The sequence below is a fragment of the Motacilla alba genome, chromosome 26 (genome assembly GCF_015832195.1).
Source record: "Motacilla alba alba isolate MOTALB_02 chromosome 26, Motacilla_alba_V1.0_pri, whole genome shotgun sequence".
In the NCBI taxonomy this organism is placed as follows: domain Eukaryota; kingdom Metazoa; phylum Chordata; class Aves; order Passeriformes; family Motacillidae; genus Motacilla; species Motacilla alba.
In genome coordinates this window covers 3,339,504-3,360,213 of record NC_052041.1, presented here as the reverse complement: position 1 = coordinate 3,360,213, position 20,710 = coordinate 3,339,504, and the positions used below count along the sequence as shown (strand labels likewise).

The 20,710-nt window shown below is 55.2% G+C and overlaps 2 protein-coding genes across 3 annotated transcripts in view; one reads left to right on the top strand and one right to left on the bottom strand.

Moving 5' to 3' along the window:
• Nucleotides 1-12,213, top strand: part of CDK18 (cyclin dependent kinase 18) — a 38,510-nt gene extending 26,297 nt beyond the window's left edge. The window contains exons 3-16 of the mRNA XM_038162271.1: nt 3,611-3,762; nt 4,554-4,679; nt 6,000-6,056; nt 6,281-6,395; nt 6,497-6,591; nt 6,664-6,726; nt 7,036-7,159; nt 7,239-7,359; nt 8,157-8,254; nt 9,141-9,246; nt 9,423-9,465; nt 10,365-10,455; nt 11,472-11,549; nt 11,889-12,213. Coding sequence (XP_038018199.1) covers nt 3,611-3,762; nt 4,554-4,679; nt 6,000-6,056; nt 6,281-6,395; nt 6,497-6,591; nt 6,664-6,726; nt 7,036-7,159; nt 7,239-7,359; nt 8,157-8,254; nt 9,141-9,246; nt 9,423-9,465; nt 10,365-10,455; nt 11,472-11,549; nt 11,889-11,923 — 1,304 coding nt within the window. The 3' untranslated portion in view covers nt 11,924-12,213. The remainder of the gene's footprint in view (nt 1-3,610; nt 3,763-4,553; nt 4,680-5,999; nt 6,057-6,280; nt 6,396-6,496; nt 6,592-6,663; nt 6,727-7,035; nt 7,160-7,238; nt 7,360-8,156; nt 8,255-9,140; nt 9,247-9,422; nt 9,466-10,364; nt 10,456-11,471; nt 11,550-11,888) is intronic.
• A 67-nt stretch (nt 12,214-12,280) lies between these two features.
• LOC119711743 lies at nt 12,281-14,926 on the bottom strand. Of its 2 annotated transcripts, none has more exons than XM_038162273.1 (2): nt 14,230-14,926; nt 12,281-13,963 (listed from the first exon to the last, which is right to left on the bottom strand). In XM_038162273.1, the coding sequence occupies exons 1-2, from the start codon at nt 14,458-14,460 to the stop codon at nt 13,193-13,195; spliced, it is 1,002 nt and encodes a 333-aa protein (XP_038018201.1). In that variant the 5' UTR covers nt 14,461-14,926; the 3' UTR covers nt 12,281-13,192. The 2 variants fall into 2 exon arrangements, with proteins under 2 accessions (XP_038018201.1, XP_038018200.1); XM_038162272.1 differs by having other exon boundaries at nt 12,281-14,113; nt 14,234-14,926.
• Nucleotides 14,927-20,710: the final 5,784 nt, after the last annotated feature.

The following is a 20,710-nucleotide window of genomic DNA, read 5'->3' as shown; positions in this document are numbered from 1 at the left end:
TTTCTGGGCAAAATGAGCCCGAAAAAGGACCCACATCAACAGAGGATTAACCCTTAAAAGCAGCAGCCTGTTGCACATTCACACACCTCATGCATGATGCATCGATTCCATTCAAACCCAGGATTCTGCCTGGGCAGTGTCAGCTGCCTCCTCTGAATCCTGAACTTCAGGGCTGAGCAGGCAGGAAGGAGTTAATTTCTCCTGATAACGGAGCAATAAATCCTCTTTCTCTGAAAGGTTTGGGCGTCCTGTGGCTGCTGTCTGCTGTGGGCACCTCGCTCCTTTCTCCAGCAACATCCCACGGGCACAGTTCCTATTTTAACATCACGTTATAACCCAAAACTGCATTCGAGCAAATTAACACAGCATAACTTCCTAACATAACAACATTCACCCTAATATTTGCGAAAAGCCAACCATAAAATCCGCGTTCTTCACGAGGGGGAGGAAGGAGGGTGAAGAACCCGAGCTCAGGATGGCACAGAGCCTGGAGAGGAGAGCTCACACTCTGCAATCACTGAAAGTTCTGAGCCAGGCAGGCACAGGAGGGTCCTGGCCCCTTTCCTTGGCAGATCAAAGCTTGTTTGGGCAGAGGAGGAGTTGAAATATATTTATAAAAAGGGCTGCCTGTGTCTGCTTTCCCTCTCTTTGATATGGAGCAGCCTCGCTCTTTCCGTGTCAGGGCTCCCCGGAATTCACGTGGAATGGATTCTGCCCACCCACAGCCCCAGCCTGAGCTCCCTGCAGGGTCCTGCAAGGTCCTGCAAGCTCACAGCTCCCTGCAAACTCACAGCCTCACCCTGAGCTCTCTGCAAGGTCCTGCAAGCTCGCAGCCTCACCCTGAGCTCCCTGCAGAGTCCTGCAAGCTCACAGCTCCCTGTAAGGTCCTGCAAGCCCACAGCCTCACCCTGAGCTCCCAGCAGGGTCCTGCAAGCTCACAGCTTCACCCTGAGCTCTCTGCAAGGTCCTGCAAGCTCACAGCCTTACCCTGAGCTCCCAGCAGGGTCCTGCAAGCTCACAGCCTCAGCCTGAGCTCTCTGCAAGGTCCTGCAAGCCCACAGCCTCACCCTGAGCTCCCAGCAGGGTCCTGCAAGCCCCGGGGGCAGCTGCAGCCCTCTGGGATTGGGAATCTCCCGGGGGCAGGGCAGGGAGGGCTGGGCTGGCACATCCCTGCCCCAGGGCAGCCCAGACCCCTCTCCCCTCACCTCTGCCAGCCTTCTGTGAATTTTTATCTCCTTTCCCCACCCTCTTGGATGCACTTGTTAGGAAAATGAATCCACAGACATCAGAGGTTGATGTCCAAAAAGGAGACAGAGGAGCCCTTTTGCTTTATTCCAGTCAAGGGAGAGGCCACGGGGCATTCCCCTGGGGTCTCACATTTCTGGAGGACGCAGCCTCCTTTTTATCCCAATTTCCCAACCACATTTCCCGTCTGTCTTTTCCCATTTCTCAGGTACTTGAGAGGTTCAGACTTCCCAAAACACCTGATACCAAAGATTCCCCTCTAATATACAACCCTCCCTTTTCATTTTTAATTCTTATGGAATTTAGGGGTTTCCCCGTTGTCTCTTTCATCTTTCAATGTCCAGTTTCATTTATCAGCAAACCTGCAGCTTATTTGTGAAAGCAAATCTCTTTTCCCACTCATCAACCAGTGAAATCCTTCCCATTGTTTCTTTTATCTCCCAGTGCTGGTTCTATCCACCAGCAGACCCAGAGCTTGTTTGGAAAGACAAATCCTCCATTCCTCTGACACTGGAGTGTCCAGGTGGTGGATTTACCTCTGATTTTACATCAAATTTGACAAAGAGTTTATCTCTGATCCACCGGTCTCAGAGCTGCTGGTTTGCAGGCTGCACCTTCTACCCAGCTTCGGTTTTGTTTCACCTGTGGGAACCAGCACAAATTCACCCAAAACATCATTTCCAGCGGGTTAGTCAGGCTCCTTCCAGTCAGACCTTAAATGCCCTTTGCTTTCCTTGATTATAACTTGCTGGGGAAACGAGGAAGTTCAAAAGACTCGGTCCAGTTGAATGAATCCGCGTTATTTTCATACCTGCGGTTAACGCAGGGGACGTTTCCTGATTGTTGCTGTAAAAACAGATGGAGGGAAAGGCCCAGGGAGCAGAGGAGGGGTTTCACCGTGTGCCCAAAAGCCCTGGCACCCTCTCAGCCCCTCTCAAGCCCCCCGGCAAGGCAGGCTGGGCAGCCAGGAGCCCCCAGCTCTGTGCCCGTGGCTCAGTCCCACAGCCCTTGCCAGGTCACTTGCCTGCCACCTCTCATCCGTCAGCCGAGCGAACCGCAGCCAGGTCCCAGCCCTGCTCAGCGCCCCGTGAAAATCCAGCCCTGCCTCCCTCCCTCCCTCGCTCCTCAGCCATGAGATCATCCCCGCAGCCGGGATTGTCGCCTGAGCCCCGGGGACAGGGCAGGGACAGGGCAGGGACAGGGCAGGGCTCAGCCTGGGGCACTCCCGGGGGACTTTCACTGCTCCCCCTCGCTCTGGGCAGCGTCTGCAGGGATTTTGGGGGATTTTGGGGGTTTTTGGAGCGTGGCTGCAAAGCTGGGAGGATGGAGGGATGGGCTGCTCCGTCCTGCTTGACCTTTTCCCCACCCCAGCACGGCCAGTGCATCATCCTGGCTCCCAGCACGCCCAGTTTGGTGCTGCCTCCTCTCATCATCCTGGCTCCCAGCACGGCCAGTTTGGTGCTGCCTCCTCTCATCATCCTGGTTCCCAGCACGGCCAGTTTGGTGCTGCCTCCTCACATCATCCTGGCTCCCAGCACTCCCAGTTTGGTGCTGCCTCCCCGGCATCATCCTGGTTCCCAGCACGCCCAGTTTGGTGCTGCCTCCTCTCATCATCCTGGCTCCCAGCACGCCCAGTTTGGTGCTGCCTCCTCACATCATCCTGGCTCCCAGCACAGCCAGTTTGGTGCTGCCTCCTCGGCATCATCCTGGCTCCCAGCACGCCCAGTTTGGTGCTGCCTCCTCTCATCATCCTGGCTCCCAGCACGGCCAGTTTGGTGCTGCCTCCTCTCATCATCCTGGCTCCCAGCACGCCCAGTTTGGTGCTGCCTCCTCTCATCATCCTGGCTCCCAGCACGCCCAGTTTGGTGCTGCCTCCTCTCATCATCCTGGCTCCCAGCACGCCCAGTTTGGTGCTGTCTCCCCGGCATCATCCTGGCTCCCAGCACGCCCAGTTCGGTGCTGCCTCCTCGGGAGCAGCCCCAGGAACCATCCTGTTAAAAACAGGACCAGACTCCTGCTATTAAAGTAATTTCAGCGTTTATTATAACAAAATAAAGGCCTAAAGCCAGGGGTACTAAAGTGATTTCAGCATTTATTCTGATAAAAAGAAAGGGTGTGCTCTGGCAGTGCTGAGGGTGGCAGAGCACTGGGATGGGGTTTGGGGTTTCTGTCACAGACCCCGGTGGCGGGCAGGGTGTGCTCTGGCAATGCTGAAGGTGCTGGTGCCCCAGGAATCCAGAGCAAAAGGCAGAATTCCCTCTGGACATAGAGAAGGAAGAGATCTCTGCATCCCCAGAGCATCCCCGCCCCGCCCTCACTCCTGCCACCCCTCCAGCAGCTCACTCTGCTTTCCTTTCGTCCCCAGACCTGGCTCAGGGACACCTGCAGCTGGCACAGCTGGGCAGGGAGGTGGCAGCTGACGGCAGCCCCGTGTCCCCGCCGGAGGGGCAGGGCCAGTCCCCGGTGGGCGCCGTGCGCTACCGCAACCACCACGGCCAGCGCCGCTTCTCCATGGAGGCAAGTGCTGGGGGAGGGGGACATGGGGACAGCTGGGTGTCACCTCCCCGGTGGCGTGGCAGTGTCACACGCGAGCCCTGACAGACACATGCTCTGCTGTGACTCGCTGTGTGCCACCACCCCCCGTGCCTTGAGTGGCACTGCCGTGTGGTATTCTCAGGGTTCCTGAAATGTGGCACTGCCGTGTGGTATTCTCAGGGTTCCTGAAATGTGGCACTGCCGTGTGGTATTCTCAGGGTTCCTGAAATGTGGCACTGCCGTGTGGTATTCTCGGGGTTCCCGAGATGTGGCACTGCCGTGTGGTATTCTCGGGGTTCCCTGTGGCAGGAGGGAAATGATGAATCTGACTCCATGTTCTCAGAAGGCTAATTTATTATTATATTATATTTTATATAAATATATATATATATATATATATATGTGTGTGTGTGTGTGTGTGTGTGTGTGTGTGTGTGATGCTATGCTGAAGAAAGGATACATACAGACAGAAGGCTAAAGGATAATAATACAAACTGGTGACTCTCTCCAGAGTCTGGCACAGCCTGACAGTGATTGGCCATTAAAACAATTCCCATGTTGGATAAACAATCTCCAGCCACATTCCAAAGCAGCGAGACACAGCAGAAGCAAATGAGATGATATTGTTTTCCTTTTTCTCTGAGGCCTCTCAGCTTCCCAGAGAAGAATCCTGGGCAAAGAGAAGTTTTCAGAGCACACCATGGTGACGCTGCCACATCAGTGCCAGAGCTCTTCCCCGTGTCACCGCCCTGTCCTGTGTCCCCTCCCTGCAGGACGTCAGCAAGCGCCTCTCGCTGCCCATGGACATCCGGCTGCCCCCCGAGTTCCTGCAGAAGCTGCAGATGGAGAGCCTGGAGCTGCCCAAGCCCCTGAGCAGGATGTCCCGCCGGGCGTCCCTCGTAAGTGGCACCGGGCAGAGGGGGCAGCGCCAGGCACGGCGTCCCCGGTGTGTGCCCCCGGCACCGCTGCAGCCCTGTCCTGCTGTGCCAGCTGCCCCGGCTGCCACTGAGGCCCCCTCACGTCCCTGCCCCTTCCCAGCCCTTCCTGCACAGCCCCAGCAGCACCGGGAGGAGCTGGGGGAGCTGGGGAGGGTTTGGAGAGTCCTGAGGGAGCTGGGAAGGGTTCGGAGAGTCCTGAGGGAGCTGGGAAGGGTTTGCAGAGTCCTGAGGGAGCTGGGAAGGGTTTGGAGAGCCCTGAGGGAGATGGGAAGGGGCTCAGCCTGGAGCAAAGGAGGCTCAGGGGGAATTTCTGGCTCTGCACAACTCCCTGCCAGGAGGGCACAGCCAGGGGGGATTTGGGATCTTCTCCCAGGGAACAGGGACAGGAGGAGAGGGAACGGCCTCAGGCTGGGCTGGGGAGGCTCAGGCTGGAGATGAGCAGGAATTTCCTCATGGAAAGGGCTGGAAGGGGCTGCCCAGGGGGGGTTTGGAGTGCCCGTCCCTGGAGGTGTCACCTGGATGTGGCACTGAGTGCTCAGGGTGGGGATCGGGCACAGCCTGGACTCGATCCCACATTTTCCAGCCTCAGCAATCCCACAATTCTGAGATCTGCACCCCTTCCCCACCTGCACCTGCTGGGCCATTCCCACCTTGCTCCCTCCCCTGTGCACACCTGGCTGCCCTCTGAGCCTGGCTCCTTCCCAAAGCAGGAGAGGGAAACCCTCCTGCAGCTCAGCCGAAATGCAAATGTGCATAAATAATGAATCAGCCTTGGCTCCAGTGCTGGCATTTCCGTTCCTTTGCTGCAGCAGCAGAAATAGGAGCAAAAACTCTGTGTGCAACAAAACAGGAGCAAAGCACTCCGTGTGCAGACACCAGGCGTGCCCAGAGGCGCCCGGGTACCACAGCCAGGCCTCAGGAGGCATTTTGGGACCCGAGGTGCCCGTTCAGGAGGAGGGAGGGGGGAAGGAGGGCTGGAATTTACCTGCCTGTGCTGTCTGATCAAGAAAACAAAGCCAGGGCAATGTGTCATTAATATTCATGAGCCCCTCATGAATAAGGAATGTGGCTCTGGGGGCTGTGCAGCAACTGGGGTTCCAGCACCTTCACTCCCCTGCTCAGGACGCGGCTTTTCCCGGGATACACGGAGGGTTTGGGCAGTAAATGGAGTAAAAATCCCAATTGTCACTGCCCAGTGTGCCTGGAAACCCTTCTGGAGGTGAAGCCACCCCTGGGTGAGGTTCCCTCCTCCCCAGTGATGTTTTCCTTTCTCTCTCACAGTCAGATATCGGCTTTGGGAAGCTGGAAACCTACATTAAACTGGACAAACTGGGAGAGGTGAGTAGTCTGTGACCCCCCTGTGAGGAATTCAATGAAATTCAAAGGGCAGCTCGAAGCACAAAGGGCAAAAATCTTCAATACCCAGAAATTTCCAGAGCAAGTCTTTCTTGTGGCGCTCAGACCTGCTGCTGTCACCTCAAAGGGTCCTTCCTCCAAATGTTTTGGGGACACCAGTGCTGTGCCACCCTGGGAAATATCCCCTGTCCCCCGTCCCCTGCCAGGGCACGTACGCCACGGTGTTCAAGGGCCGCAGCAAGCTGACGGAGAACCTGGTGGCGCTGAAGGAAATCCGCCTGGAGCACGAGGAGGGCGCTCCTTGCACGGCCATCCGCGAAGGTGAGGCCGGGAGGGGTTCCCCCAGGCTCCCAGGAGGATTTGGGGTGGCTGTGCCCGTGCTCAGCGCCGGTCCTGCTGCCCCAACCCCGCTGTCCCCACAGTGTCGCTGCTGAAGAACCTCAAACACGCCAACATCGTCACCCTGCACGACATCATCCACACCGAGCGCTCCCTCACGCTCGTCTTCGAGTACCTGGTGGGTCTGGGGGCTTCTCTGGGGGCTGGGGGGACGAGGGAAGGACGGACTGACATGTCCTTCCCTCCGCAGGACAACGACCTCAAGCAGTACCTGGAGAACTGCGGGAACCTGATGAGCGTGCACAATGTGAAGGTGAGGGGCGGGCAGGGACCCCTCCGCTGTCCCTCGTCCTGGCTGGGGAGGTTTGGGGCTGGGAGGGGCTGGAGATCCCTTCACCCTTCAGTTCTTCCTCCCTTTGCCCTTTCTGAGGCTCCCCCAGCGTTTCCACCCCAAATAAAATCACTGCACGTGCACACTGGGCTCGTCCCATTCCGTGACACTTCCCCACAGCGCAGCTCCGAGGGGTCTTCCCTGCCCACGACACCCAGAACCCTCGAGGCAGGTTGAGTTTCAGTCCTAAATGCACCCTCTTCCTCCTCTTCCTCCTCCTCCTCCCTGCAGATCTTCATGTTCCAGCTGCTCCGTGGCCTGGCTTATTGCCACGGCAGGAAAATCCTGCACCGAGACCTCAAACCCCAGAACCTGCTCATCAACGAGCGAGGGGAGCTCAAGCTGGCTGATTTTGGTAGGTGAAGCCCTCCAGGGGCGATGCAGGATTGGAAAAAAAGGGACAGCTCCTTGATGTGCGTCCCTCCCGCCCTCAGGATTAGCCAGGGCCAAGTCTGTCCCCACAAAAACCTATTCCAACGAGGTGGTGACGCTCTGGTACCGGCCCCCCGACGTCCTGCTGGGATCCACCGAGTACTCCACGCCCATCGACATGTGGTGAGGCACCGAGCTCCCCGGGAGCTTCCCGGGAGCTTCCCGGGCTCTCCAGGATGGGGTCGGGCGTCTCCATCCTCATCCTCACTGTGCTGGGTACAACAGAGGGTGGGGGGCTCTCCCAGGGCTGCTTTCCCCACCCCCAGAGCTCTCCCAGAACAGTTTTCCCTGCCCTTTGGGCTCTCCCGGAGCAGATTTCCCTGTCCCCATGTCCCCAGGGCTCTCTGTGTGCAGTTTTCCCTGTCCCCAGGGTTCTCCCAGTGCAGTTTTCCCTGTCCCCAGGGCTCTCCCAGTGCAGTTTTCCCTGTCCCCATGTCCCCAGGGCTCTCCCAGTGCAGTTTTCCCTGTCCCCAGGGCTCTCCCAGTGCAGTTTTCCCTGTCCCCATGTCCCCGGGGCTCTCCCAGTGCAGTTTTCCCTGTCCCCATGTCCCCAGGGCTCTCCCAGTGCAGTTTTCCCTGTCGCCATGTCCCCAGGCTCTCCCGGAGCCGTTGTCCCCATCTCCTGGGACTCGGGGTCGGGTCCGTGCCGTCCCCACCCCGGTGGGAGCGGATCCCGCTCCGGGAGGCGATCCCGCTGCCCCGGCGCCACCCGCGGGGTTTGTCCCCGCTGACCCCGGGGTGTCCCCTGCCCTTCAGGGGGGTCGGCTGCAGGTTTGTCCCCGCTGACCCCGGGTGTCCCCTGCCCTTCAGGGGGGTTGGCTGCAGGTTTGTCCCCGCTGACCCCGGGGTGTCCCCTGCCCTTCAGGGGGGTCGGCTGCAGGTTTGTCCCCGCTGACCCCGGGGTGTCGCCTGCCCTTCAGGGGGGTCGGCTGCATCCACTACGAGATGGTGACGGGCCGGCCGATGTTCCCCGGCTCCACCGTGAAGGAGGAGCTGCACCTCATCTTCCGCCTGCTGGGTGAGCGCTGCGCGCTGAGCCCGCTCCCCGCGCGGGGGCAGTGGCTGCCCGCCGCACCGGCACCGGCACCGGCACCGGGAACCGCACCGGCACCGGGAGCGGAACGGGAACTGCACCGGGAGCGGAACGGGAACCGCACCGGGAGCCGCACCGGGAGCGGAACGGGAACCGCACCGGCACCGGCACCGGGAGCCGAACCGGGAGCGGCACTGGGAGCGGCACCGGGAGTGGAACGGGGCACGACGGGATGGAATAATGGGGTGGGATAGACAGGAATGAACAGGGATGGGGCGGGAAGGAGGGAACGGGGTAGGACGGAGTGGACAGGAATGAGCAGGGATGAAGTGGAATGTGGTAGGAAAGAGGGAACAGGGATGGGATGGACTGGGATGGACTGGGAAGGAGGGAAAAGGGGTGGGGTGGAATGAGATGGACAGGGATGAGGTGGGATGCGGTAGGAAGGAGGGAAAAGGGATGGGGTGGGTTAGGATAGGATGGGGTAGGATAGGATGAACAGGGATGGGGAGGGATGAGAAGGGGAGGGAAAAGGGATGGGATGGAGTGGGATGAAGTGGGATGAGATGGGCAGGAATGAGAAGGGGTGGGATGGGGTGAGAAGGGGTGGGAGAAACAGGCAGGAATGGGCTGACAGGGGCAGAGGTGGGCACACATGGCTGGGGTGGGCTGGGGTCAGCTGGGGTCAGCTGGCACGGACAGAAGCGGCCTGCAGCCCCCTCCAGGCTGGCACAGGTGCAAGGATGAGAGGCTCCCTGCTGGCACTGCCAGCCCCTGGGGACGCCAGTGCCCTCTCTCAGGGACAGGCCCCACTCTCCTGATGGTTTCCATCGCACCCAGTGCCCATGGCAGGTGCCCTCTCCCCCCACAGGAACCCCCACCGAGGACACCTGGCCTGGGATAACGTCCAACGAGGAGTTCAAGGCTTACAACTTCAGCCAGTACCGAGCCCAGCCACTGATAAATCACGCCCCAAGGTACCCCAGGAGCAGGGACAGATAACGGCTGGGGGTTTGGGGGGTGGAAAGGGCAGCCTGGGCAGCCCAGGCTCGTTTCCTCCTGGCTGCAGTGCCACTCGTCCCTCCCTGTGGTCACTGCAGCCTCCTTGCTGCAGCCACGGTGCAGTTTTGGTTTTATTTCCCCTCTCTCCCAGGCTGGACCCGGAAGGCGTCGACCTCCTGACAAATCTGCTCCTGGTGGGTGCTGGGACAGCCCGGAGGGGTGGGGAGGGGAAGGGAAGGGAAGGGAAGGGAAGGGAAGGGAAGGGAAGGGAAGGGAAGGGAAGGGAAGGGAAGGGAAGGGAAGGGAAGGGAAGGGAAGGGAAGGGAAGGGAAGGGAAGGGAAGGGAAGGGAAGGGAAGGGAAGGGAAGGGAAGGGAAGGGAAGGGAAGGGAAGGGAAGGGAAGGGGCACCCGGAGCAGGGCAGTGCCATGTGGCGGGTGGGTGGCATTACTGGGATGGGCAGGGGTGCCCAGATGTGTGAGGTGAATGTGCACGGTGCCCAGCTGTGCACTGTAGATGTACAGAGGTGCCCAGCTGTGCACTGTAAATGCACACGGTGCCCAGCTGTGCGCTGTAGGTGTGCACGGTGCCCAGCTGTGCGCTGTAGATGTACAGAGGTGCCCAGCTGTGCGCTGTAGATGCCCACGGTGCCCAGCTGTGCGCTGTAGGTGTACAGAGGTGCCCAGCTGTGCGTTGTAGGTGCACAGAGGTGCCCAGCTGTGCGCTGTAGATGCACACGGTGCCCAGCTGTGCTCTGTAGATGTACAGAGGTGCCCAGCTGTGCGCTGTAGATGCACACGGTGCCCAGCTGTGCTCTGTAGATGTACAGAGGTGCCCAGCTGTGCTCTGTAGGTGCACACGGTGCCCAGCTGTGTGGTGTAAATGTACAGAGGTGCCCAGCTGTGCGCTGTAGGCATACAGAGGTGCCCAGCTGTGCTCTGTAGGTGCACACAGTGCCCAGCTGTGCGCTGTAGATGCCCATGGTGCCCAGCTGTGCACTGTAGGCATACAGAGGTGCCCAGCTGTGCGCTGTAGGCATACAGAGGTGCCCAGCTGTGCGCTGTAACGGAGCGTTTCTGCTCTCCGTGCTGCAGTACAGAGCCAAGGGCCGGCTCTCGGCAGAGGCAGCCCTGCAGCACCCCTACTTCAGCAGCCTGGGAGAGCGCGTGCACCTCCTGCCTGACAGTAAGTGCTGCTGGCCCCGAAAGGGCACGGTGGGGCACGGGCTGGTGGCTGTGGGAGCGGGGAAAAGTAGTAATAATAATAATAATAATAATAATAATAATAATAATAATAACGAGCATAAATACCAATAATATGACTAAAACTAATAATACTTATAATAAATACTGATGATACTAATAATGCCAATACCAGTAATACAAATAAATAATAATAACTATAAGTAGTAATAATATTATTAATAGTAATAATGCTGATGCCAATAATAATAATCATCATCAATACTAATAATACAAATAATACCAATGCCAGTAATAATTATAATAATAATAAAATACCAAGATTACTACTACTACTAATAATAATAATAAATACTAATAATACTAATACCGATAATCATCATCATCATCATCATCATCATCATCAATGCTAATGATGTAATACTAATACTAATAATACAAATAATACTAATACTAGTAATAATAATAATGATAATAATTAAAAATACCAATACTACTATTAGTACTACTACTACTAATAAATACTAATAATACGAATAATGCTAATACCAGTAATAATAATAATAACCATAAATACTAATAATCCTAATAATGCTAATACCAGTAATTAAAAAATAACCATAAATACTAATAATCCTAATAATGCTAATACCAGTAATTAAAAAAAAACATAAATACAAATAATACTAATAATACAGATAATACTAATACTAGTAATAATAATAATAATAATAATAATAGTAAATACTAATGATACTAATAATATGAATACTAGTAATAATTACTATTACCATTACCATTACTACCACTATTATTATTATTATTATTATTATTATTATTATTATTAATAATAATAATAATAATAATAATAATAATAATAATAATAATAATAATAGTATAATTGGGGTGGGACGAGCTGGGGTGGGAGGCTGAGGGCAGAGCTGCGGGGAGGTGCCCCCCGGGCAGGCCTGACCCCTCTGTGTGTGCCCCCCTGCCCAGACGCCTCCATCTTCTCGCTGAAGGAGATCCAGCTGCAGAAGGACCCCGGGCACCGCGGCTCGGCCTTCCAGCACTCAGGTACGGCTGCCCAGGAGGGCACCTCTGCCCCCTCTGCCAGCTGCTGGCACGAGAGACCCAAACCTGCCACCTCTGCCACCTCTGCCCCCTCTGCCACCTCTGCCAGCTGCTGGGCCCGGGCACAAGAAACCCAAACCTGCCCCCTGCCCCTTCTGCCCCCTCTGCCAGGCTGCTGCTGGCACCGGGCAGGCAAACCCAAACCTGCTCCCTGCCTCCTCTCCGGTCCCCGGGCAGCTTTGTTGGCACAGCCGGCTGCTCGGGGGATGCCACAGGCTGGGGATGTCCCCCCCAGCCCCGTGCAGAGCCCCCCCGAGCCGTGTCTCCGTGCCCCCTCCCCAGCGCGCGGCAAGAACAGGCGGCAGAGCATCTTCTGAGCGGGCACCTGGCACTGCCCCGCTGCCACGGGGACGCAAGCGCTGAGACACGAGCGGCTCCCACCCGACCCTCGGCACAATTCCCGGCTCCAGCAGGACCCAAACCCCCGGAGCAGGACCCGAACCCTCCTTCCGTGGACCTGTGGCCTTGTCCCCTCCTTGTTTCGGTGTTGTCCCCACTGAGAGGAGCTCCGGGGAGGAGCTGCCGGCCCCTGCGCTGCCCCGGGAGGGTCTGGGGGCTCAGGATGGGGATTTGTGGGGTTTGGGGGCTCAGGGTGGGGATTTGTGGGGTTTGGGGAGCTCAGGGTAAGGATTTGTGGGGTTTGGGGGCTCAGGGTGGGGATTTGTGGGGTTTGGGGGCTCAGGGTGGGGATTTGTGGGGTTTGGGTAGCTCAGGGTGGGGATTTGTGGGGTTTGGCCCAGGCAGGAGTTGCTGGAAATGCACCTTTGCTCAGACAAGCTGCCCTGCACCCCCTGTTTTTTGGGGAGACCACGTTAGGACTGCTCGGCACAGCCTGGCCTGGCACTGGGAGCACCTGGGCACGGCTGGGGCACACCTGAGACACACCTGGGCACACCTGGGGCACATCTGGGCACACCTGGGGCACATCTGGGCACAGCAACCGGGGCAGCCCCCCGTATTTCCCCTCTGCCTGCAGAACCCCCTTTCCCCTCCCCATTTTGGTACCCGAATCCCGCTGAGGGAGGAGCAGCCGGAATCCCCCCGGCTCCCCCAGCCTGTCCCAGCCCCTGCTCCCAAACCGTGATGTCCCAAGCCCTGGCAGGGCCTGGCACGGCTGCAGCTGCCCTGGCAGGGCTGTGCCCATTCCCGGGCACGGAGGGATGATGGAGCAGCCCCGTGCCCATCCCCAGGAGCCCGAGGAGTGGGAGGGATGCCAGGGGGCTCTCAGGGCCCCTCTGTCCCGGCTCTGAGCCCCTCCCGGTGGCACAGCCCCGAGCCCGCAGCGCTGCTCACGCCCACCTCTGTGCCCCTGGGAAGGGGGAGAGGTGCCAGCCACCCCCCGGCTCAGCTGTGGGCACCCAAATAGCCCTGGGGAGCAGCGCAGCGCCCCACAAACCCCTCAGCCGTGCCCAGGCTGGACAGGATCAGTGCTCGCAGAGCCTTGCTGCTGCCCCGGGGGGGTTTCCCCTCTGCGGACACTGCGGGGATAAATCCATCCCTGCTGCAGCTCTGCCCCAAAGCCTGGCAGGCTGGGAGCAGGGCACGGAGCCTCTCTGCTCTGCCATGGGCTTGGCTCTCCTGGAGGATCAGCTCCCTTGGATGTGGCTGGGACTCCGGGAGCCGGGACTGGCACCTGGGACTGGCACCTGGGACCGGGACTGGCACCCAGGACTGGCACCTGGAATCAGGACTGGCACCTGAAACCGGGACTGGCACCCAGGACTGGCACCTGGAATCGAGACTGACACCTGGAACCACGACTGACACCCAGGACTGGCACCTGGAATCGGGACTGACACCCAGGACTGGGGCTGGCACCTGGAACCATGACTGGCACCTGGCACCTGGGACTGACACCCAGGACTGGCACCTGGGACCAGGACTGGCACCCAGGACTGGCACCCTGGACTGGGCCCGGCACTTTGTTCTGAGCTCCAGCTCTCCGTGGGGCTGTTCTCCCCTGGAGCAGGGAGTGATTCCTTCAGCAGTCCTTGGAAAAAGCTCGGTGGGAGGGAAAATGAGGCAAGCCTGGAGCTCCCGGGGCGGCTCCTCCCGGTGCCAGCTCCCGGAGAGCTCCCCGGTGCCACCCGAGCTCTGTCCCAGACGAGTCTCCAGACGTCTGCATTGTTTGAGGTTTGCCCATCCCTGCTCTGTTCCCTTCCCGGTATTTCCAGCCTGAATTGTTCCCTAATTGATTCCAGGGGATGGGGAAGAGCCCTCAGCCCCCAGTGACGCATTTGGGGCTGTGTTTTCCTGATCTCTCCTGGTTCCCTCTTTTCCTGATTCCCTCTTTTCCAGGTCCCTCCTGGTTCCCTCTTTTCCTGGTCCCTGCTGGTTCCCTGTTTTCCTGGTCCCTCCTGATTCCCTCTTTTCCAGGTCTCTCCTGGTTCTCTCTTTTCCTTGTTCCTCCTGATTCCCTGTTTTCTTGGTCCCTCCTGATTCCCTCTATCTCTGATCCCTCCTGGTTCCCTCTTTTCCTGTTTCCCTCTTTTCCTGGTCCCTCCTGATTCCATCTCTTTCTGGTCCCTCCTGATTCCCTCTTTTCCTGGTCCCTCCTGATTCCCTCTATTCCTGGTCTCTCCTGATTCCCTTTATTCCTGGTCCCTCCTGGTTCCCTCTTTCCCTGTTTCCCTCTTTCCCTGTTTCCCTGTTTTCCTGGTCCCTCCTGCAGCCGGGCCAGGCTGAGCTCTCCCAGTGCCACCTTTGTCCCCACAAAGGAATTCCCTTGGCATCCTAGCTGCCCTTCCCAGGGCCGCTGTCGGGAGCTCAGGACACGGCCACGGCTCCCGCAGGTGCCTGGGGTGAGGAATTCTGCTGCTCCCAGGGGAGCAGAGCCTGGAGCAGGGCAGGACATCCAGGACAGCCTGGCTGTGCCCAGTTTTCCCGCTCAGTTTTCCCATTGCCACACTCTGAGAGTGGGAATGAGCTCCCAGGGGCGCTGGTGCCCAGCTGAGCCCCCCCATCCCCACGGGGGGATATTCAATATTCCAATTACTGCAAACATCCAATCCGATATTCCTGCTGAAGGGCGAGGCAAAGTGCTGGGAGAATCCAGGAGCCAGGAGCATTCCCAGGACCAGGAAAATCCCTGCTGGCTCCTGTTCATCCTTGCACAGCCTTTCCCCTGGAAATCCCCCCCAAAGGGTGGGGGATTAGGGATAGGGTTTCCACCTTCTGAGAGAATTCCCAACATTTGGCAACGCCCAAAACCTGGGAAAAAACAAGAATTTTTTTCCCCTCCTAAAATTTCATGGAGCTGACTGTTCCTTTCTTTAGAATTCCAGCATTCCCAAGGAATTTTTGCCAGATTTTTTGGGGTGATTTTTTGGGGCGATTTTTCCCCTTTGGAATCACGCCCAGAACCCCCCAATTTTACATCATTCCAGAGAATTCCAGAGGGTTCCAGTTCCCCCATTACTGATCAGCTCCCAGCAGCCCCAATTCCAGATAACCCCTTCTATCCCAGGCATTTCTGGATATTTGGAGTGTAAATATTTGGTGCCACGCTCTGATCTCCACAGCTGGGAAAAAAAAACAGAGCTGGAGGCTGGCAGGGATTAAATCCTGGAATTAAACCCCTCTTTTCCAACCCTGGCATAACATTCCAGCCCTTTTAGGCTGGGTTTAGGGGGAGAGAAACCCCCTGCATGCCCCATCCATAAAAAAAACCCCGTTCCTGTCTCATCCCTGGGCAGAATTTCCCAGGTTTTGGAGCGCCAGTTGGAATTTTCCTGAAAACGTTGGGAATTTCCGTGGTTTTCCAGCATTTTTGCCCCCTCCTTTCACGGATTCTCCCATCCACCACGTCCGGGAGCAGCCGCTGCTCCTGGCAGGCAAAAGGAAGCCGCTGCTTTGTCTTGCACTGGTTTTTCTTGGAATTTTTTCCCTTCTTTTTTTTTTTTTTTTTTATTACCAGCGAGCAGGATTTTTGGCCGTGCCCTCAGGAAATCTGTATTCCTGGTATTCTTCTGCCTGGCCAGCTGACGGCTGGGTGAAGGAATAGAATGAAATCAACGTGCAGAGCGAGGTCAGGCTTTGGGACAGCAACAACAGCAGCGCTTGGAGGCAGAGCTGTGAATCCCATGCCGCCATTCCCACATGGATCCTCCTCTCCTGGCCCAACAGATCCACGCGGAAAACTCAAACAACAAAATTCCTTTGGGTTTTGGAGATTCAGGACAGAATAAATGTATTTTTTTTCCCTTCTTAATTACACACAAGATGGAAAAAAGTGGAACGGAGGAGCATTTTCCCAAGGTTTTGTTTGGGTTTTTCCACCCCATCTCCAGCTGTGCTGCACATCTGGACACTGGAATGGTGTGAAATGGGATCGTGGATGTCCCTGTGAGCCATGCGGGAGCACGAACAATAAAGAAATCCACATTTCCTCGCTGCCTTCCTCCATGCTCAGCTCATCCTCCAGCAGGAGGAGCCGGTGGAAGGGGCCGGGATGGATCCCGGGCTGGGAATGCTCCCTGGCAGAAAAATGAGAAGAAATGTCTTTAACTCGTGCTGTACAAACAAAAGACTCGTTTGAAAAGAAATGATTTTAAGGATTTATTCCGAAAGAAGTAATGAATTTTTATATGTATATATATATAGAGAGGAAGTTTTTCTGGAATAAATGGAAAGGTACGAAAAATAAATAATAATAATAATAATAATAATAAAGGATTTTATCCATCTGTCAGTCTCTTGGCTATATTTTATGAGAATATTTCACATTTTCTAGTTCAGAAAAATAGAAATCGATTCGAAAAATATTTCTGTTTTTCTTTTTCAGATGAAAAAGTTTCTATTTTTTTCTATTTAAGATTTTTTACGAGATTTCTCTTTTTTTTTCAGATGATTTTGTGCTTCTCTTTTTTCCCCTTACACAGAAAGAAAAAAAAAAAAATCAAAGCGCATTTTCCCAAGGTTTTCCAATGCTTAGGTTGGGTTTTTCCATCTGACCTGCTGGATTGTGAACTCTCCGAAGTCAAATCTATGGAATATGGGATGGCTTTGTACAGGAGATCATTTCTCCTCTTTTTTTATTTTGACAGGAGAAGGTGTGGGAACCCAGGACTCTCCTCTGGGTGCCCTGCATGGCCCGAGCCGCTGGCAGGGGGCTCTGAGACCCTGGCAGCAGCCAAGGACACACGTGGGGTTTGGATCTGAGCCCGTGGAGCAAATCACCAACTCTGTGTGAAGAATTACAAGCCACACGAGTTTAGGTGTTGTGGTAGAAGTAGTGACAAAGTGAAAGGAAGGATTTCTGAGTGCTGTCCAGGGGGGTTTAAGCCAAGGGGTCCGAGTTTGGTACATGGGGTCAGAGATGGAGGGATTTGGGTGTGGGATTTGGGTGTGCCCTGTGCTCCTTTCTCCTCCCCAGCCTCCCTGTCTGTGGCCATGCTGGCACTCACAGACTGGTTTGGAGCAGAAAGTCACCGTTCAGTATCGATGATGGGCACGGGGAGAAGCACAAACACGGAACGGGTAATGGGTGACACCAAAGATGTCCCCGGCCCCGGGAGGGCAGCGTGCCTCTGTGTGACCTGCGGAACGGGGACAGCGGCTTAGGAGAGGAATCTTTAGATAACAACAATGAACAGCCCTGAGAGCGGGCAGCAGAGGACTGCCGAGCCTTTCTTGGAAGGCACGGGGTGGAGGAGGGACTTTTCCATCTTTGGGGGTCACCCCAATGCGGGGGTGAGCCCCGACAAGAAGGGTCTGGGGTTTGGGGTTGAAGGCAGGGGGGCAGTGCAGGGCCCTGAGCGGGGCAGGGGCAGCAGCCGGGTCACCCTGTGCTCCACCCCGCAGCTCCCGGCCCCTTGGGAAAATTCCCTGCTGGAATTTTGAGCACAGAAGCGTTGGATTGGCAGGGATCCCCGTGGCAGGGAGGAGTGATGGATGTGACTCCGTGTTCTCGGAAGGCCGATTGATTATTTTATGATACTGTATTAAATATAACATAACATAACATAACATTACAATATAATATAATAAATATAATAAATATAATAAATATAATATAATATAATAAATATAATATAATATAATATAATATAATATAATATAATATAATATAATATAATATAATATAATAAATATAATAAATATAATATAATATAATATAATATAATATAATATAATGTTATATTATATTACATCATACACTATATTATGTTATATTATATCATATCATATTATATTATATCAATTATATTATATCATATTATGTTATATTATATTCATTATATTCTATTATATTCTATTATGTTATGTTATATTCTATTATATTATACTATACTATATAACATTATATTATATTACATTATATTATATTACATTATATTTTATTACATTATATTATATTGTATTAATTATGTTATTTAATATTATATCATATAATATCATATATTTTCATAATATTATATAATACAAATACTATATTACAGAATGCTATATTATATTACAGAATGATATAAATTATAAAAAGAATGCTAAAGAATGCGATAGTAAAGAACACAGAAAGGATACAGACAGAGGGCTAAAAGATAATAATGAAACTCGTGACTGTCCAGAGTCTGACACAGCCTGGCCCTGACTGGCCAAAGAGTGAAAACAACTCACAGAACCCAATGACACAATCACCTGTGGGTGAACAATCCCCAAACACATTCCACACGTGAGCACAACACAGGAGAAGCAAATGGATGAGGATTGTTTTCCTTTTCCCTGAGGCTTCTCAGCTTCCCCGGAGGAAATCCTGGCTGAGGGGATTTTCCAGGGAATGCGAGTGCCGCGCAGGAGGAGCTGGGCAGGGAACGCCGGAGCAGGGCGAACGTCCCCGGTGTCCTTTGCAGGGATCCCAAAGCCCTGGACAAACATTGGCACAGCCCTGCCGGGCAAACAAAGGCCAAAGCTGCCAGGCCCTGCCCGGATTTGTGGGGAAGGGACAAATTTTTCCCATAATGTTTTTAGGGGAAAAAAAAAATCCCTTTTCCCACAAATCCAGCTGCTAAAATCCCCTGGGATGGGGGACAGCCAGCTCTGGAGCCCTCTGGGACATTCCTGCTGCGCAGCACTCCTGGAGAGAACCCCAGCATTGCAGCGGGGTGGGGAGAGCCAGGCTGGGCTCTGGGGGATCTGGGGGGTCCTTGGAGGCATCTCTGGGGTCTGTGGGGGATCTGTGGGGTCTTTGGGGGATCTGGGGGGGTCTTTCTTTGGGGGATCTCTGGTGTCTTTGGGGGATCCGGGGGATCTCTGGGGTCTTTGGGGGATCTGTGGGGATTCTGTGGGGACTCTGTGGGGTCTTTGGGGGCTCTGTGGGGTCTTTCTTTGGGGGATCTCTGCAGACTTTGGGGGATCTGTGTGGTCTTTGAGGGATCTGTAGGGTCTTTCTTTGGGGGATTTGTAGGGTCTTTCTATGGGGGATCCCTGGGGTCTGTGGGGGCTCTGTGGGGTCTCTGGGGCCAGAGCCAGCGGGGATTTGGGACAGGGACAATTCCCTCCATGCCCTCCCCCGCCCAGCCTGAGTCAGCTCCGGGGTGCCCGGGGAGGTGCCAGCAAGGAGCCGTTTGCCAAACCAGTTCTGCCATCTGCCACCCTCCCTCCCGCAGCTGGCAGGGCCGGACCCGGGGAACCTGCCCTGCACCCCCTGCCCCTCCTGCCCCCCCATGATCCCAAATGTCCCCAGCAGCGCCTGTGGGTCCTGCAGGGTCCCTCGGTGTGACACCGGCTGCCCTTGGGGGGATGGGGCAATTGTGGGGGCTTGTAGGGGCTGGGGGATCTTGTAGGGATTGGGGGATCTTGTGGGATCTTGCAGGGATTGTGGGATCTTGTAGGGATTGGGGGACCTTGCAGGATCTTGCAGGAATTCTGGGATCTCGTAGCGATTGTGGGATCTCGTAGGGATTGGGGGATGTTGCAGGGATTGTGGGATCTTGTAGGGATTGGGGGATCTTGTAGGGATTGGGGGATCTTGTAGTGATCGATTGTGGGATGTTGTGGGATCTTGTAGCAATTCTGGGATCTTGCAGGAATTGTGGGATTTTGTAACAATAGTGGGATGTTGTGGGATGCTTTGGGATTGTGGGATCTTGCAGGAATTGTGGGATGCTGTATCTGAACAACTCAGGCCTCAGGGTGCACCAGCCTTATCCCTCAGAACTGTCCTTAGCAGAATTCTCTCAGAATTTCTCAGAATTTCCTCTCTGTGAAACCCATCGAAGCCACTAGGGCACCAACCGTGCTAAAATAAGAACCAAGAAGCTGAGAAACCAAATCCCACCCGAACTGGATGGCAGAGGACTGTAAAACACCTGGGCTGCAACCACAGACCCTGAGACACAGAGGCAGAAAACGAGAGAGCCAGGCAAAAACCCCGATCAAGAGCTGTGCACTCAGCAATTTGGAGAATCCATGAAAGTGTAAAGTAAACAATAAACAGCTTCTATTTAATCAGATTAATCAGCTGTACCGGAGCCCTGGGTCTGCCACAGCAGGGTGATTTGGGTGTCCTGCCGTCCCTGGAGCATTTTTGGGGGGCTCAGCCCGGTTGTGCCCCCCCAGCCGCCCTCCCTGGCACGGCTGTGGGGAGGAGGAGGAAGCAGCGGGGTGGCAGCTGCAGGGCAGTGGGTGTGGGAGCAATTCCAGGGGATCTGCAGGGCAGCACTTCCTCCTCCAGACGAGTGTGACCAGCTCTGCCACAACCAGGGATTTCAGGCTGGGGTTTGACCTAGAATTGGAGGCAGGCTCCCCAAACCAGCCCGTCTGGGAGCTCCTGACCCCGAAACGCACGCGGCGGACGCTCCCTCTCTCTGTCTCTGCTCTGCTGAGCATCTTTCCTGCAGCCAGCCCCTCACACGTGGAGTTTTCTGTGCTCTCAGGAATTTCTCAAGCAGGTTCAGTGGTTCAGAGTTATTTTCTTATCGGCTCAGGCTTTGGGTGGTGCTGGGATTTTTGTTTGGTCCCATCTCCAAACGCACATGGAGCTCCTGGACGCATCACGAGTGGCTGCTGGGGTAACCCTTGGGGTTTTAGGGGTCTCTCGGCCCAAATTTGTCCTAAAGGTGGACAGGGAAAAGTTCCCCAACATCTGAGCTCCAAGTCCTTGGCCA